We start from the raw sequence: 16,438 nt of genomic DNA, 5'->3' as shown, positions 1-16,438 counted from the left end.
CATTGAGTCGCCTGCAACTCATAGCGACCCTATGTACAAGAGCTCTAAACGCCTTTCTATCCTATGCCAACCTAGCCATCTCAAACGCACTCATTCCCACCACTCCACTCACAGAATAGATCCATCTCATTGAGGGTCTAACTCTCCTTCGCTGCTGCTCTACTCTACCAAACATGATGTCCCTCTCCAAGGACTAGTCCCTCCTTGCAACATGCCCAAAGTATGTCAGATGAAGCTTCAGAATCCTTGACTCCAAGGAGCATTCTGACTTCACCCTCTCCGGGACAAACTTGTTTGTTCTCCTAGCAGTCCATGGTATATTCAACAATCTTCTCCAGCACCACAGCTCAAAGGCTTCAATTCTCCTTCTATCATCCCTATTCTGTCCAACTCTCTGATGCATAGCACATAATTGTGAGGACTATACCCTGGTTCAGGCACACCTTAGTCTCCAGCCTGACGTCTTTGCTCTTCAGCACTCTTAAAAGGTTCCTCACAGCCAACTTTCCCAATGCAATTCGTCTCTTGATTTCCTGTGTGCTGTTACCAAGAGTGTTGACTGTGGAGCCAAGTAAACTTAAAACTGTTAACTATCTCAATCTCTTCACCATCCATACTGATGCTGCCAATTGGCCCAGTGGTGAGAATATTTGTTTTCTTGATGTTGAGCTTCAATCCATATAGGAGGCTGCAGTCCTTGACCTTCTGCAGCAAGCGCTTCAGGTCCTCCTCAGTTTCAGTAAACAGTGTCGTGTCATCTGCATAACACAGGTTGTTGATGACTCTTCCGCCAATCCTGATGCCACATTCCTCCTCATACAGCCCAGCGTCTCGAACGATCTGTGCTGCATACAGATTGAAAAGGTACAGAGACAGAATACATCCCTGATGGATCCCTTTCTTGATTTTGAACCATGTAGTGTCTCCTTGCCCTGTTCTGACCACTACCTCTTGGTCCAAGTATAGGTTTTGCATTAGCACAATCAAATGTTCTGGGATTCCCATTCTTCTCAGAGTCAGCCACAGCTTGTTGTGACCCACACAGTCAAAAGCCTTTGCATTGTCAATGAAGCACAGAAAGACATTCTTCTGGTATTCTTTGCTTTCTGCCAAGATCCATCTAACATTAGCTGTAATATCCCTAGTACCATGACCTCTTCTAAATCCAGCCTGCACATCTGGCAGTTGATTTGATGTTGATTTATATGGCTTACCTTATTTTATCTCAGAGATTGCTATCATTTGCTACCTGATGTCTAGTGTCTGAAAACAGTTGTTTCAGCTTTCTCCACCCCTAGCAGATTATCTGATTGTTTAGCATAAAAGAACAAACCCTTTCAGAAGTAGAACTCTCTGGCGATTTTCATAGATGTCATCATATATAATATCCACAAACACTCCTAAATACTGATTATACCTATTTGGCTCTTTTAGATTAATTAACATACCCAAGATAATACTGTAAACATCAGGGAAATAGAACAGATCCCTGTGATATGGTTAATGACGTGTTCAGCAAAAGCATAGTTGCACAGTGGAGCTCCATGCCTAGCCTTTGGAGCATATCTTTCCCTCCCTTAAGCGTTTGAGATAAAAATATCTTCCCTCACAAAACTGCTCTAATGCCATGTAGTAAGATCGTATTCAGAGTCTTAGTTCTATGGTAGAGTAGAAAATGGGTCAGGAAAAGGAAGGATTGAGGGATCTATGAAAGCATTGCTATTCTTCTCCCGCTACATTGTACAAAGTCCATTTTCCCAAGTTAAAAAATAAGAACTTCAAGCAAACAAATGCAAATGTATTGTTAGTTGGACAAATTCTTTCATGAGAAAGTTTTTAGTAATGGAGTTTTCTTCCTACTTTTTTCATTTAGATGGCACTACCTCAAGATAATTACCATCTCTCACACTACAGTAAACAGAGAAATAAATTCTCACCCAGCAGCTTGTTATGAGAAAAATGGAGACCACCCTGAGTTATTATGTGGAGAATGATTTCCTGACTAAAGCTTGTTTATCAAGTCAGCACATAGGAGACCTAGAAGTTCTTTGTGAAGCATTTCCTCAAAGCTGCACCTTTTTTCACTAATATTAGTGAATGCTCATTGCTGCCTCCATTTTTCATCAGTGCTGTAAAAGCAGTTGAGATTTAGAGTCTTTCTTTTCCGTAAAGAAAATACATCTTTATTTGGAATGTTTAAGCTGTGGTAGGAGAAGGGATAAATAAAGCATTACTTGAATGCTTTGCATATGCAAAGGACTATTTGTAGTTCTAGAGACTGGTGAATGAAGAAATGGGTTCTATTTTTACTTACTTTACTTTTAACTGTGTTATAGCGTAAGGTTTTTCCTTATGAGGTTCCTGAGATGCACTTGGCAATGAAGTTAAAATAAAACACACTATTTAAAGGAACTCTACATTTTTTTGCCCTTCATGCATCAAATTTTAGATTCCAACCAACACATTTGCTGACTGACTCTCTCTTTCTGGCTGTCTCTTTCAATATATGGTTTCGCTTAATCCTCATAACAGGAACAATATAGAGAATCATAAAAATGAGTTCACCTGCTATGGTTATGTAGCAAATGATCCTTCTCTTATACAAATTCAAATGTTCTTCCAAGTTGAGAATACAGGTAATTCCAGATACCTTGCAAGGTAACAGTAGATAGAAAGTAGCAGAACTGACATCTCAGTCTCGCCATTTCACCATCTTTGTGATTGTCTCTCATGTTAGTGATTTTTAAAAGCTTTGAACCCCAGCTACATACACATAGGCACTCATACCTTTCTTGGTCCAACACAGTATGATTTTGCTTGTCATGCCAAAAAAATATTACCATAACTCCTTCCTGAAGCCTGTCATTAATGAACTGTTTCCTGGTATTATCCTAACAGTGATGGGATAATACCCATACCATATAAGGAACACCTGTTAATATGACTATTACTCATGCTTATGCACCAACTACTAAAGCTGAAGATGAGGATATTGAGGATTTCTACAACTGCTGCTTCCTAAAATTGATCAGGCATACAACCAAGGTGCATTGCTGATTGTTGATGATTGGAATACAAAAGTCAGAACAAAGAAGGACGGACGGTTCATAAATATGAGTTGATGATAGAATTTAGGCTAGAGATTGATTACATAATGAAACTTTGTGTAGTCACTAACTTACTAATTTTAAATACTTTGTTTATAAAACATAAAAGACAACTGTATATGTGGAACCCACCAGCTAGAATACACAAGAATAAGATGCAGTCTATCAGTGGAAAGAGACAGTGGAGAAGCTTAATGTTGTAAGTCAGAACTAACTCAGAGGCCAACTGTGGAACAACCTTAATCAATTGCTCATATGTAAGTTCAAGTTGAATCTAAGGAAAATGGTAACAAGCCAATGAAAGCTAAAGTATGACTTAGAGCAGATCCCACCTGAATTGAGAGATCATGCATTTAACACTAAAGACAAAAGAGCAGGTAAGTTGTAGGATAACATCAAAGACTGAATGCCTGAAGAGGGTCATTTAAAGGGTCATTGAAAAGAATGGAAATGTAAAAAAAAAAAGACATCAGAAGATACTCTGAAACTTGCATTAGAACATGAAGCTTAAAGTAAAGTAACGAAGGTTGACGTTAGAGAGCTGAACAAAGCTTTTAAAAAAATATTGAAGAAATTCTGTAGACTAAGTATTGAATAGCACATAAAGTATGTACACACACACATAAGATGGAAGGAAAAATGCACAATCAGTGAAAATCAGGGCTCTTGAAGTTGACAGACAGCCCTGGAAGTGCTCACTCCTCTATGCCAAAGGAAGACAGCTACCTGTCCCACTTGACTAGAAGAGATATATATTTGTGCCTAGGCCAGAGAAAGATAATCCAACAGATCTTGGAAATTATTGGACAATACCATTAATACCACAGGCAAGTAAAATGTTACTGAAGATAATTCAAAATCTTTTCTTGCCAGATTCAGAAAGAGGCCTTGGGACAAGGAATGTCATTGTTGATGTCACATGCATCTTGGCTGAAAGAAGAGTCTGTCAGAAAGCTTGCTTACTTTTGTTATTTCAGTGTTACAGAGGCATTTGACTCTGGATTCTAACAAATTATGGGTAACATTGCAAAGCACAGACATTCCAGAACACTTCATTTATGTTTACTCAAACATGTGCATAGACAATCCCAGTCAGATACGATTTGATGGTACATATGCAAAAAATAGTAAATAAAATTTAAAAAAAAAAATGTTCCACAAACTTTTGAAAAAAATAAACACCTGTAATATGCAGACAAGGATAGTTTGCCTGCTAAGAGCAAAGACTTGAAGTTGAAGCATTTACTGATGAAGCCCAAAGACTTTACTCTTCAGTATTTAGTCTACCTCAGCATAATGAAAATGAAAATTTTTGGAATTAGACCAGTCAACAACAATATAATAAGTGAAGAAGAGACTGAAATTGTCTAGGATTTTTTTTTTTACTTGGATTCATAATCAAAGTCAGTGGAAGCAGCAGCCAAAAAAATCAATTTATGTCTTCCTGCCTTGGGCAGTATATTATAAAGGACCTCCTTAAAGTGCAAATGGGCAAGGATGTAACTTTGAGGACTAAGGTGTGTCTAACCCAAGCCATGCTATTTTCAATCTCCTGGGGTAAGGAGAAAGTTCTACAATAAATACAGAAGTCTAGAGAAAAATAGGTGTGTTAGAGTTGTGGTATTGGCAAAGAATTGTGAATATACCATGCACTTCCAAAGCAAAGAACTGGTCTTGGAAGAAGTACAACCAAAATCCTTCTCAGACAGGAGGATGACAAGACATTGTCACATACTTTGGGCATATAATCAGGATAGGCCAGTCCCTGAAGAAAGATACCATGTTTCACAAAATAGGTCAGGGAAAAAGGGGGGAAAGCCCTCAATATGGATTGGCATAGTAGCAACAACAATGATCTCATGCACAGTGTGGGGTCCGTTTGAGTTAAAACCAGCTTCGTGGTACCGAATAATAACCTCTCCTTACAGCTAAACATAACTTTGAAAAATAGACCTAAATATGGAAAATACCAGACCTAAACCTAAACTTAAGGTACTCTCTTTTTTTCCTTTCCAAATACTTCATTAGTTTATGAGTGAAATATTACCACAAGAGCAGAAGCATGTTTCATATGAATTGTGCATAACTGTTCCAGAGATGAATATCTGTGCCCACCTGTATCTCTGAGTGGTAGTCTCTGGTTTCTAGAATCCTGGTGAAGGTTTCTTTTGATGTGTGATTATTCTATATCTTACTCCACAGTTTCATTGTTGTAAAGTACCATCAAGTTGATTCCTTTGGGATAAGAATAGAAGTGTCCTAGTGGATTGGTTGGGGCGGGGGGCCGGGTTTTAAGCTCAATCTCTGCAGGAATGGATTGCCAGGTCTTTTCTGAGTTTTTCCTTTACTCAAACCACCAGCTTTTCAGTTTATAGCCAAGCACTTAACCATTTTGCTACCAGGATTCTTTAACTTCACCATGTTGTTGTTGTTGTTATGTGCCGTTGAGTCGTTTCCGACTCATACCGACCCTATGCACAACAGCCCTGAACCCTGCTCTATCCTGCGCCAACCGCACCGCCTCTGACACACCCATCTCAATTACCCCAGTCACCGAATCAATCCATCTCATAGAGGGTCTTCCCCTCCTGCGCTGTCCCTCCACCCTCCCAAGCGTGATGTCCCTCTCCAAGGACCCGTCCCTCCTGGCAACATGTCCAAAGTATGTCAGACGAAGCCCCAGAATCCTTGCCTCCAAGGAGTAGCTTGGTTTAATCCTCTCCAAGATGAATCTGTTTGTTTTCCTGGCAGTCCATGGTACATTCAGTACTCTTCTCCAGCACCACAGCTCAAAAGCATCCACTCTCCTTCTGTCCTCCCTAGTCATTGTCCAACTCTCTGATGCATAACAAGCGATTGCAAATACCATGACCTGTATCAGGTGCACCTTAGTCTCCAGAGAGACACTGTTGCTCCTGAGTACCTTTGAGAGGTCCCTAACAGCAGACTTTCCCATCACGATACGCTTTTTGATTTCCTGACTGCTGGTACCAAGAGTGTTGACTGTGGAGCCGAGCAAACTGAAGCTGTGAACACTCTCAATCTCTTCATCATCCATCCTGACTCTGCTAATTGGTCCAGTGGCGAGAATCTTTGTCTTCTTGACATTGAGCCTCAGTCCATACTGAAGGCTGCAGTCCTTGACCCTTCGCAGCAAGTGCATGAGGTCCTCCTCAGTTTCAGCAAGCAGGGTTGTGTCATCAGCATAATGCAGCTTGTTAATAGATCTTCTACCAATCCTGATGCCACAATTCTCCTCATAGAGCCCAGCCTCTCGGATAATCTGCTCTGCATACATGTTGAAAAGGTATGGAGACAGGATGCATCCCTGGTGTACACCCTTCCCTATTTTGAACCATGCAGTGTTGCCCTGCTCTGTTCTGACTACTGCCTCTTGGTCCAAGTATAGGTTTCGTATTAGCACAATTAAATGTTCTGGGATTCCCATTCTTCTCAGAGTCAGCCACAGTTTGTTATGATCCACACAGTCAAATGCCTTTGCATAATCAATGAAACACAGATAGACATTCTTCTGGTATTCCCTGCTTTATGCCAAGATCCATCTAACATCAGCAACGATATCCCTAGTACCACGACCCCTTCTAAACGCAGCCTGGACTTCCGGCAGTTCTCTGCTGATGTGCTGTTCTAATCGTTCCAAACTTCACCAAAGAGAGCTTAAATAGGTGGTTCCTATTTGCCAGGTGACTATTAGAATTTTTTATTGAACTTTGAAAAATAACCAGAGCCAAAACAAATCTGTGGGTTTTTTTTTTGCCATGCACTTGATGTGTTATATATTAAGTCTTCTATCATTGTTCCTTAGAAAAGCAGAGAGTCGGTGAGAAAGAGGAAGACCTTTAACAAAATGGACTGACTGTGAGACTACAGCAGTGAGATTGAGCATACTAGATTACAAGGATGGCACAGGATAGGGCAAGGTTCTGAGGTTTTGATCTGTTGTTCATAGGATCACTATAAGCTCTAGTCACTTGTTGGTAGATGTTGCTAGCGAACACCTAACAACAAAAAAAAATTGGGAGGATATTCATAAATGGAATTTAAGCTGTTGTTAATTTTATTGATTTTTAATAGTCTATATGTTGTTGTTATTGTTGTTGTTATGTGCCGTCGAGTCGTTTGCGACTGATAGAGACCCTATGTACAACAGCCCTAAACTCTGCTCTATCCTGTGCCAATACATTTAATTAATGCCGTGATTCTTTAATAAGTATTAAAAAATTAGGAATTTCCCCAAAAATCAAATTGCATGTGTTGATTATCTTCCATTTACTTTTTTTAAAACATATCCTTTAGTGACTAAGTAATAGGTGTATAAAAATCCAATTACTTTTTCCCAACTCACATTCACACATGCATGTTTATGTGTACACCTTTATCATAAATTCTAGATATATTGTTGTTGTTGTTAGGTGCTTTTGAGTTGTGCATGGCCCTGTGAACAACAGATTTTAAATCTATCCTATCTTGTGCCATCTTCATACTTTCTGACACACTAGAGCCTATTGCAGTAGTCACTGTGCCAATCCACCTGGTTGAGGGTCTTCCTCTCCTTTGCCAACCCTCTGCCTTTCTAAGCATGATGTCGCTCTCCATGGAATAGCCTCTCCTAGTGAATGCCCTGAGGATGTGAGGCGAAGTTTTATCTTACTGCATTTTCTCCAAGATGTCTTTGTTTGTTCTCTTGACTGTACATGGGATGTTCAGTGCTCTTCTCCAACACCAGAACTCAAAGACATCACTTCTTCTGTCATATTTAGTCATTGTCCAGCTCTCAGATGCATAGCAAGTGATCAGAAAGACCAGATAAAAACTACTTAAACACAGGATATTTGTACCAAATAGCAAGAATAATTATTATATTGATTGTTTCTGAAACAACTCCTACAAGCTTATTAGCCTGTTCGTGCTATCTTCAAGTTGAAACGTATCATGTATGATATCAGTACTTAGCTGTACCTTTTCAAAGCTATTAAGGACAGTATTGTTACCATTCCTCAAACATTCAGTGTCGTCTTTAAATGCTGGGAATTTTACTCTATATGCTTTAACACAGAGTACTGACCTTATTAGCCATGTACTGATCTTGATAAACAAGATAACCCATATTATACTTGAATTTACTTTTTAATTTTAAAGCTCATTATGAATATGAGCTAGCATTATTTTCACATCTGTGTTTCAAGCATGTGAGTTGTTGATGGTTATGTTCCACAATCAGCACCTGACCTAGTTTTCATAGCTGATATTGAGCTTCTCCAGTGATTTTTTTTTCCCCACAGATGTAATCGATCTGAATTCCTGTGCATCTCTTCAGGTGAAATCCATGTGTATAGTCACCATTTATGTTTCTTATAAAAGAGAATTGCAGTTAATAAGCCATTGTTTGTGCAGAATTCTACTGTTCTATCTCCAGCCTCACTTCTGTCACCAAGTCCATGTTTTAAAGACTACTGATCCTTCTTCCCTGTTCCCAAGTTTTGCATTCTAGGCACCCAGTATTTTTAATGCATCTTGGTTGCATGTTCAGTTCCTTTCTGATAGTATTGAAAAAAATTTGCGTTATCTCTTGAAGATTAAAAAGCATGCTGTGGTTTTATTATTGTCAGTATTCTTATTGACCATGAACTCCTTTTATGTAAGAGTCCCTGTTTTGAGTCGAGGGAAACTATGTTCTGGGAATTTGCTCCATCTGCCTTCTCCAATAACTGAGTATCTCCAAGTTTTTCATACTTTCTTATCAAAACTTTGACCTTTGACTGGCACTTTGCTCTTTGGAAATATATCTGTTCAACTAGTAGACTTGCTCAAAATAAGATTGAGGTAAGATTGAATTTTAACATTTTTTTTTATAAAGGAAAACTTACAGTTCTCCAAATCATACTGCACATAAAATAAGTATACTTCTATAATTTAATGTTACATGGGATTTGTCATTGTGTTGGCCCTAGGTTTAATGCTAAAACTTTTAGGAAACAATTTTCTGCAAAGCTGTAAGTAAGATCTTTAAAAGTTTTCAGAAAGAGATTGGTCAAATAGCATACATTTTTAAAATGTATGTATTTCTGAGGCAAGAAGAGAAAACAGCAAAAAGTAGAAAACAAATTATCTTCAAGGTTGTCATATACATCATGTTGACTCTGACAGTAATCCTTTTAGAGTTACACATACATACAAGGACAGATGTAATAAATGAATACAGATGGCAGTCTTTTTTTCTAGTTCATTAACTTTACTTAAATTTGACTTGAAGCACAGGTAAGTATGTGTCAAAGCTGACACATTCACTTTAAAGTTTTAAAATATAGCAATCAGTTCTGTAGTTATTTATAGCAAAGAACCTTAACAATAGAGAAGTTCTCTATACTCTTGTCTAAAATTGTTCCATTGAATAACTGATTATAGTAATATGTCGGGTTTTGTGAAAGTAGTTATTAGCATTTAGAAGATACTTCTTTCCTTGAGAAGTCGTATGTTGGTGTATATATATTTGTAATTTTAAGTAATTAGTCAACCTTTCTTCTGTTTTCATTTATTTTGATACCTTTGCATTTATGTCTGCCTCAAACTTAAAGGATCCTCCAACAAGCTCAAGGTTGAAACCGAGGACTTTAGAACATCTTTATAAATCCATCCTTTACAAGTCACAATTATAGTCTATTCTGGGAGCCATACCCGAAGGCAGTGCAGCTACTGCATCGAGTCACCTGGGGGCATTATTAAAAATAGATTCCTAGGCCCAACCCTCCTCCAGCCCCTGAGCAGCCTTTCTGGGGGTGGAACTTAAGAATCTGCCTAGGTGATGTTATCTGTAATGCATTTTGAAAACTCCTGCTTTTTGATGCTGAAAGTTTTGTCTTGCAGTCTCATTGTGCAATAGGCAGTAAGGTGTTTGGGTTTCAGAAATATGCCTGATGGAGTCTTGAATGCACCCCTGTTCACTTTGCAGCCTGAAAATCTAATCTGGATACACTTCTGTGTCAGTTTGCCAGTTTATCGTTTTCTTGCCTTGTTCCTGAATGTGGGCACATTGATTTTCAAACTATAATGACTAATGGAATTTAAATAAATTTAGAATCACTGCCATTGAGTTAGTTCCAACTCGTAGCTATCTTCTATGAAGTTTCAGAGGCTGTAAATCTTGATGAGGGAAACCTCTCATCTCTCCCTCAGAAGGGGCTGGAGAATTTGTTTAGCAGCCCTAGACAGTACGTACTGTGCCACCAGGGCTCCTTATCGAAGGAGTAGAGAATTGTTTTCCCTACCAAGAGAAATAAGAGTAGAATACACTTGTGTCCTAAAAAAAAAAAAAAGAGAGAGATAAGACAATTGTACTTTGTTCTTCTAAAGTCTTTTGAATGACCACCAAATTGTTAAGAAAAAAAAATTCTTTCTATTTTAATCAGAAGTATCAGAAAAGGGATTCTTCAAGTTGTGTCTGTGGATAGAACCCAGAGTTGTGTGTGCTTTTATAATCAATTAAATCTTTATTTTCATTGTCCTCTTACTGCATTGTAACATCTACTTGAATTCTGAATGCTTGCATTAACTATTGTGTTTGAGGTGTTGCTCATAGTTTTGTCACCTATCAAAATCACAAATATTTTCAGAGCGTATCATCAGGTAGTTCTTCTAGCCATCTCAAAACACTGCTGATGTTCTCCATTAGCTTCAAATTTTAGAATTCATTTGATGTAGAGCTAAATCTTGTTGTAAAGCCTATACTATTATATTTTTTCTATTGATAATTCTATTTTCCAATAGAATTGATTTATTATAATTTTATAGAGCTATTTTACCTATTATAAATAATAGATAAACTGTCATGAGTTAGACTGATACAGTAACTGCAGCTGTGGGCCCAAGTGTGTCAGAGGTGATGAGGATGGCACAGGATAGGACAGCGTTGAGATCTGTTGTTTCAAGGGTTGCTCTGAGTTGTGCTTGACTCCACAGCACCTAACAACAACAGTCTATAAATAATTTTGAGAGGGCTCATAGACTTCACTGTAATGCTATAAGAGGTTAGGTATGAAAGAAGCATTAAGAACACGCAGACTAGTCCCTGTCTAGGATCTTTTTTATCGTAAAATAGTTCATTTTTAATTTTTTTAATAGTGTACATAATATTTTTACTCTCTCTCTCTCTATATATATATATATAATATGTAAGTATTACTTTTTGTTAACTATAGCTGACTCCACTGGAACTCATTCTCTGTATACAACATACAAGGACTATGAAATTATGTTCCATGTTTCCACCATGCTGCCATACACACCTAACAACAAGCAACAGGTAAGAGGTACTTATATGCTCTTGTGTTTTCACCCGGATTTTATTTTCCCCAGAAGCCCAAGTGGCAAGTTTGTAAAATCTTAAACCAGAATTTAATGTTGCACCTGTCACAGCAGCAGGAAGCTTTGTGCTTTGTGGAAGTTAGGAATAGCAAATGAGTTGAAAACAAATGAAGAGACACAAATTCTAGGTTAACTGCCAGCTGGATGGCTTTGTGAATTAATCACTTGCTTTTCACCCATGGGGATTGAGATTTCTTCTTGAAATCTGAAGAGAACAAGTTGAAATTGTGGTGATTAGATGACTCTGCAGGGTTACAAAGAACATTCATGAGTGGATGAAGTTTCATCTCAAGAGGCCACTGTAGAAAAGCAAAGAAGTACTGATGTTTCATTTCAGATTTCAAAGGCAGCTCAGAAAACTATCTTGGAGAGAAATAAAAATTAATGGGATATTGGAAGGATATTGCAAGGAGCATAAATAACAGTTCATGTATGTACATCATACACAAGTTCTTTCAGAGGACATTGCCTCTTACTAAAAATGAAGTAGGTCCATGGGTAGAAGAAACATTAGCAGTTTAAATCCACCCACCAGAGGAGCCTTGGAAGAAAGACCTGGTGATCTTTCTAGTGGTCACAGCCAGGAAGACTTAAGCGTACTAATCAATACTGAAAGCACAGGGGATCCCCATGAGTGGGAACTGACTCCATGGCAACTGGTTTAGTAAGTGATTAGATGACAAAATGCAGAAACTAAGAAGTGATAGATTGTTACAGAACAAAAGAGAATATATGATAATGTTCATTGTTAAGTGTCTCAAATAATATACACTGAAATGTGAAAGAATCAAAGAGAGCTTACGAAGCCTGCATTCCAGCATGAGCTGGTCCAGTCTCACGTATGACCGGCAAGTGGGTCCATAGTCTGTTATTATCCATTGTTGTTGTGAAAGAACACAGGCCAGCTGCAGAATGAATCATATCCTTTTTCACAAAATTTCACCAAACACTGATCTAATCTAACACTTCATCACTTTGGGATAGATTAAATCACAGGTCTAGGTAACAAAATTTTACCTTTCATTACTTTTACCAGAGCAATCATAAATAGGAGGCCAAACAATGAATCGGGTGTAGGTCTGAAATAAACCTGCTTCAAAACAAATTCCCTGATCTTAGCATTGTTGTAGATGTTGTAATGAAAATTCAAAAATCCTGATTTCTGTAGAAGAGAAAAACATACCATATTAAGAAAAATAGACTAGATTTCTTATTTGGGTCAGTCAGTCGGAAAAAAAAAATAAGGCTTGATCACTCAGAAGAGAGATTGGTGCAAGAAAAATTTAGTAATGAGATTAAATTGATTGTCTATTTCTGATTAAATTAATATGATTGGCAAACTAAGTTGGCATTTAAGTGGGACTATAGCTAAATTATTTCATTTTTAGGGTTCTTTGTAAGTTAATATTTTATAGTAAGCTATATTTTGAAGAAAAACTCATAGAAAATGACATCATTTATCGTTGTATTGCATGTACTAGTCAATACAATTCAAACCAGCCTTTTGCTATTAACATTTGATTACCTATCATGTAAATACCCTCATTAGAAATTAATTTGGGATGCTTTAAACTGTCAACATTGAAAAGACGTTTGCCTGCCACTTAGAACTCCCTCTTCTCAACACTAATCTAGAAGGCTGTTGGCTCTCTCAGCTGGCAGCCAGTACTTGAGCAGTGATTTTATTGGTAATAATTCCTATACCGTAATGTCACCACATAATTAAAAAACTCAAACGCTTTAATAATGTGTCTTTGTTCTAGTGGCTAAGTTGAGGTTGTTTTTTTCCCCCACCTCTTTAAAAGTGTCTCATATAATGAATATAAGAAATACAAATTTTGTTCAGTTTCCTTGTGCTTTTGATGTAATTAAGGCATCCTGAATAGCAGTAGCCTTCAAGGATTTGGGGTGCCTGAACTTCTGGTTCCCTAGTCCAGAACACCATGTAACGTGAGAACAGCAGGTGATCTTTTAAAGCAGCTTTTACTGTAATTAAAGAAGCTACTTAAACTTTAAATTTAACCTCCTTTTAAATTGTTACAACGTTCTAGAATGTTATTCATTTCCAGTTACCAGCTTGTACCACAAAAAGGATATCAGAAAATGCCTTAACTGTTTCCTTTAGATGAAGCCAATTAAACCACATCATAAATTGCATTGTAATTACTTGGGCCATTCTTGTCTCTAAAAATCTTCCCTATAGCAAGTTACTTCTCTACATGAAAATGAAACAAAACTGTTGTTATGGAAACAGGATTTGGATGCTGAAGCTTGGCATGATATGCCAGATAGTGTTTAGGCCCATTTGAATGGGTTGTATGTTTTTTGCAAATTGTGAAATATTCATGTTCTTCTTCGAAGAGGATGAAAAGAGAGGCTAAAATATTGAAAATAACTATGTAGACTACCTACCCTGATGTATACTAATTAGTAATGAATAATTAAAATAGCCAAATTATACAAGTGAATCAACTGGGAAAATAGCCTAAGTTATACTGATGAATGAACTGGCGAAATAGACTTATTCAATTTTATTAATGTTTGTGTTTTTGCTTTAGCTCCTACGCAAGCGGCACATCGGAAATGATATCGTGACAATAGTTTTCCAAGAACCTGGAGCACAGCCATTCAGCCCCAAAAACATCCGTTCCCATTTTCAGCACGTTTTCGTTATCGTCCGGGTTCACAACCCCTGCACGGACAGTGTCTGTTACAGGTATTGGTGCTACAGCAGAGGGTTCCATCCAGCCCAAATGGCAGTGGGTGTCTGCTACTGTTTATTTTTCTCTTTATCCTGTGCATGTGGATGGCCATATTCACACAATGACGTAACCCGATGGCATTGCCATTCCCCCAGACATGTTGGTTAGACACCTGCCGTTTCCATTTGTACCTCCTCCTTAGGTGATGTCCTTCATACGTACCATCTGGTTACCCTCTAACTAACTAATTACTTAGCCTGTTAATTATAGTTTGCTTTTAGTATGGCAAGAGTGTAGATGACTGATCACATTGAATAGTGAGGAGAGGCTCATTTTAAAAAATTGCCATTATAAAGACTCAGGGCTTCTGTAATATCGGGAGACTTTTTTATTTCTTAAGTGTTGTTGGTAAAGTTGTTTCATTGTCACTTGTTGATGTAGACACAAATATATCCGAATTCATTCTTATTATTTGCAACACACAGGCCTTTTATAAGGTGTTGCAAAAAATAAGGAGATGTGATACTGGATTGATATGGATGCAGTGCCAAGACCGGATATAAGGCTAGTCTAGCATTTTAAAGATATTTTTATATTAAAGCATCCTTTCAGAATATAAAATATTTAGTTTATTTTTCCATTCCTAAAAGTTAAAAGGTTCAACTTTATTAGCTTTGAGTATTTACTATTGAAATACTGTAGCTTAGCACTGAGTTGAGCAACACAGACTTATTTTGGTTTTTGAGACCCACAGCTATCTAATTCAGTTAATACACATCAGTAATAAAAAAGCATATACAGGGAACAAAACAAATGACCCCTGTAGTCTCCTCTGATCCCATCTCTGACTGCTACCACTCCTGGACGCATCACAGGAGTTAAGGTGTGTTGAACTCATTTTTTAAGTACAAGATGTTTCTTTCCTCACTTAATCTTTAAAACCTAGATGGTAGACACTATTTATATCCTCATTTTCAGATGAGGAAATTCAAGCACAAGGGTCCCACGTAACTTACCCAAGGTCAAAAGTCTCCTCACTGCTCAGCTGTGCTGCTGACTCTTCACATGCTGTGTGAGGCTGAGGCCTTTGCAGCTTTTGCTTCAAACACACAGGCTGTTCCAGACTTCTTGAGTGTCAAGCCTTTTGGAAACTCAAGGCCCAGTGAAGTCTGTGGTTTCCAAGTCATAGGGATCGGAACCTCAGCAGTAGAGATCTAGTCCTCTTTTCAGGGAATAGAGTCCTTGAAAGCTCCTCTTATTAAGTTCAGGATTAGTGCAGAACCTTTGATTATAATTGGGTTGGTTGACTGTTTACATTTTAAAAATACACTGAGTAACTAAAGTGTCCTGCTAGAGTCCTGCAAAGGCTTCCATCTTACTTTGTAGATAGAAAGTAAAGCTCTATAGAATAAGCATTAGGGAGTATGGCAAGGTGGAAAGCCCTGCCGTCTCTTCTAATGAGAGGAGCTGCTTTCCGCTTGCATCTAAATTAGTATTGTTCAATAAAATACCATGCAAGCCATATATGTAATAGAAGTTGCTGCTTCTCAGTAGTTCTTACTTATAATTTATTATAAATAATAAGCAATTAAGTACCCTAATAGCTTTTTAAAAGTATAAGTGCAGATAAAATAACTTTTAAGACTATTTATAATCTAAGCCATTAATTCTTTTATTTGCCTAATATCATTTCAACATACAATCACTATTCTAGAATAACTGAAAAACTTTGTATTCTTTGTACTAAGTGTTTGAAATCTGGGGTTCATGTTAGACCTACAGTCATCTTGGTTTTGCACATTTTCTCATTGCTGTTGAGGCAGACTGTCTCATAGGTGACCTGCCACCAGATTCTAAGAGGCCGGTAATTGCAGGGAAGGAGGTTGCGCCTCCTCGTCCTTCAGAGCAGCTGGTGGGTTCAGTCTGCCTGCCTTTGGGCTGACAGCACAGCTTCCTAGCCACTAGGTGTGTCGCAATTGGGATATAAAATTTTAATTGGAAACATTTGATCTCTGTTTAATTTTTTCATATGTTATACTTGAAAACATAAATTTATGCACCCAGTTTGTTCCTGAATGTAATATTTTAATAAAATATCCAATAACTAAATCATACATCAGCATTCAAAATTTAAATTCTCTAATGGTTACCCATTATTTCTTTAAATTCCTCTGTATCTGCCAATTCCTTTCTATATAATGACTCAGTATATTCCTTCCATCTTCTTTTAATACTTCCTGGATCATT

The 16,438-nt window shown here is 37.7% G+C and overlaps 1 protein-coding gene across 2 annotated transcripts in view; it reads left to right on the top strand.

Annotated features, from left to right (window-relative positions):
• The window catches only part of SIPA1L1 (signal-induced proliferation-associated 1 like 1), a 206,981-nt gene that overhangs the window by 75,691 nt on the left and 114,852 nt on the right, over window positions 1–16,438 (top strand). For both annotated transcript variants that reach the window (XM_006884722.1, XM_006884723.1), the window contains exons 5-6: window positions 11,324–11,427; window positions 14,048–14,205. In XM_006884722.1, the coding sequence (XP_006884784.1) occupies window positions 11,324–11,427; window positions 14,048–14,205 (262 nt within the window). The remainder of the gene's footprint in view (window positions 1–11,323; window positions 11,428–14,047; window positions 14,206–16,438) is intronic.

Source organism: Elephantulus edwardii, unplaced genomic scaffold, assembly GCF_000299155.1.
Source record: "Elephantulus edwardii isolate Elephantulus edwardi_28Jun2011 unplaced genomic scaffold, EleEdw1.0 scaffold00037, whole genome shotgun sequence".
NCBI lineage: Eukaryota > Metazoa > Chordata > Mammalia > Macroscelidea > Macroscelididae > Elephantulus > Elephantulus edwardii.
This window is presented reverse-complemented; position numbering and strand designations above follow the sequence as displayed.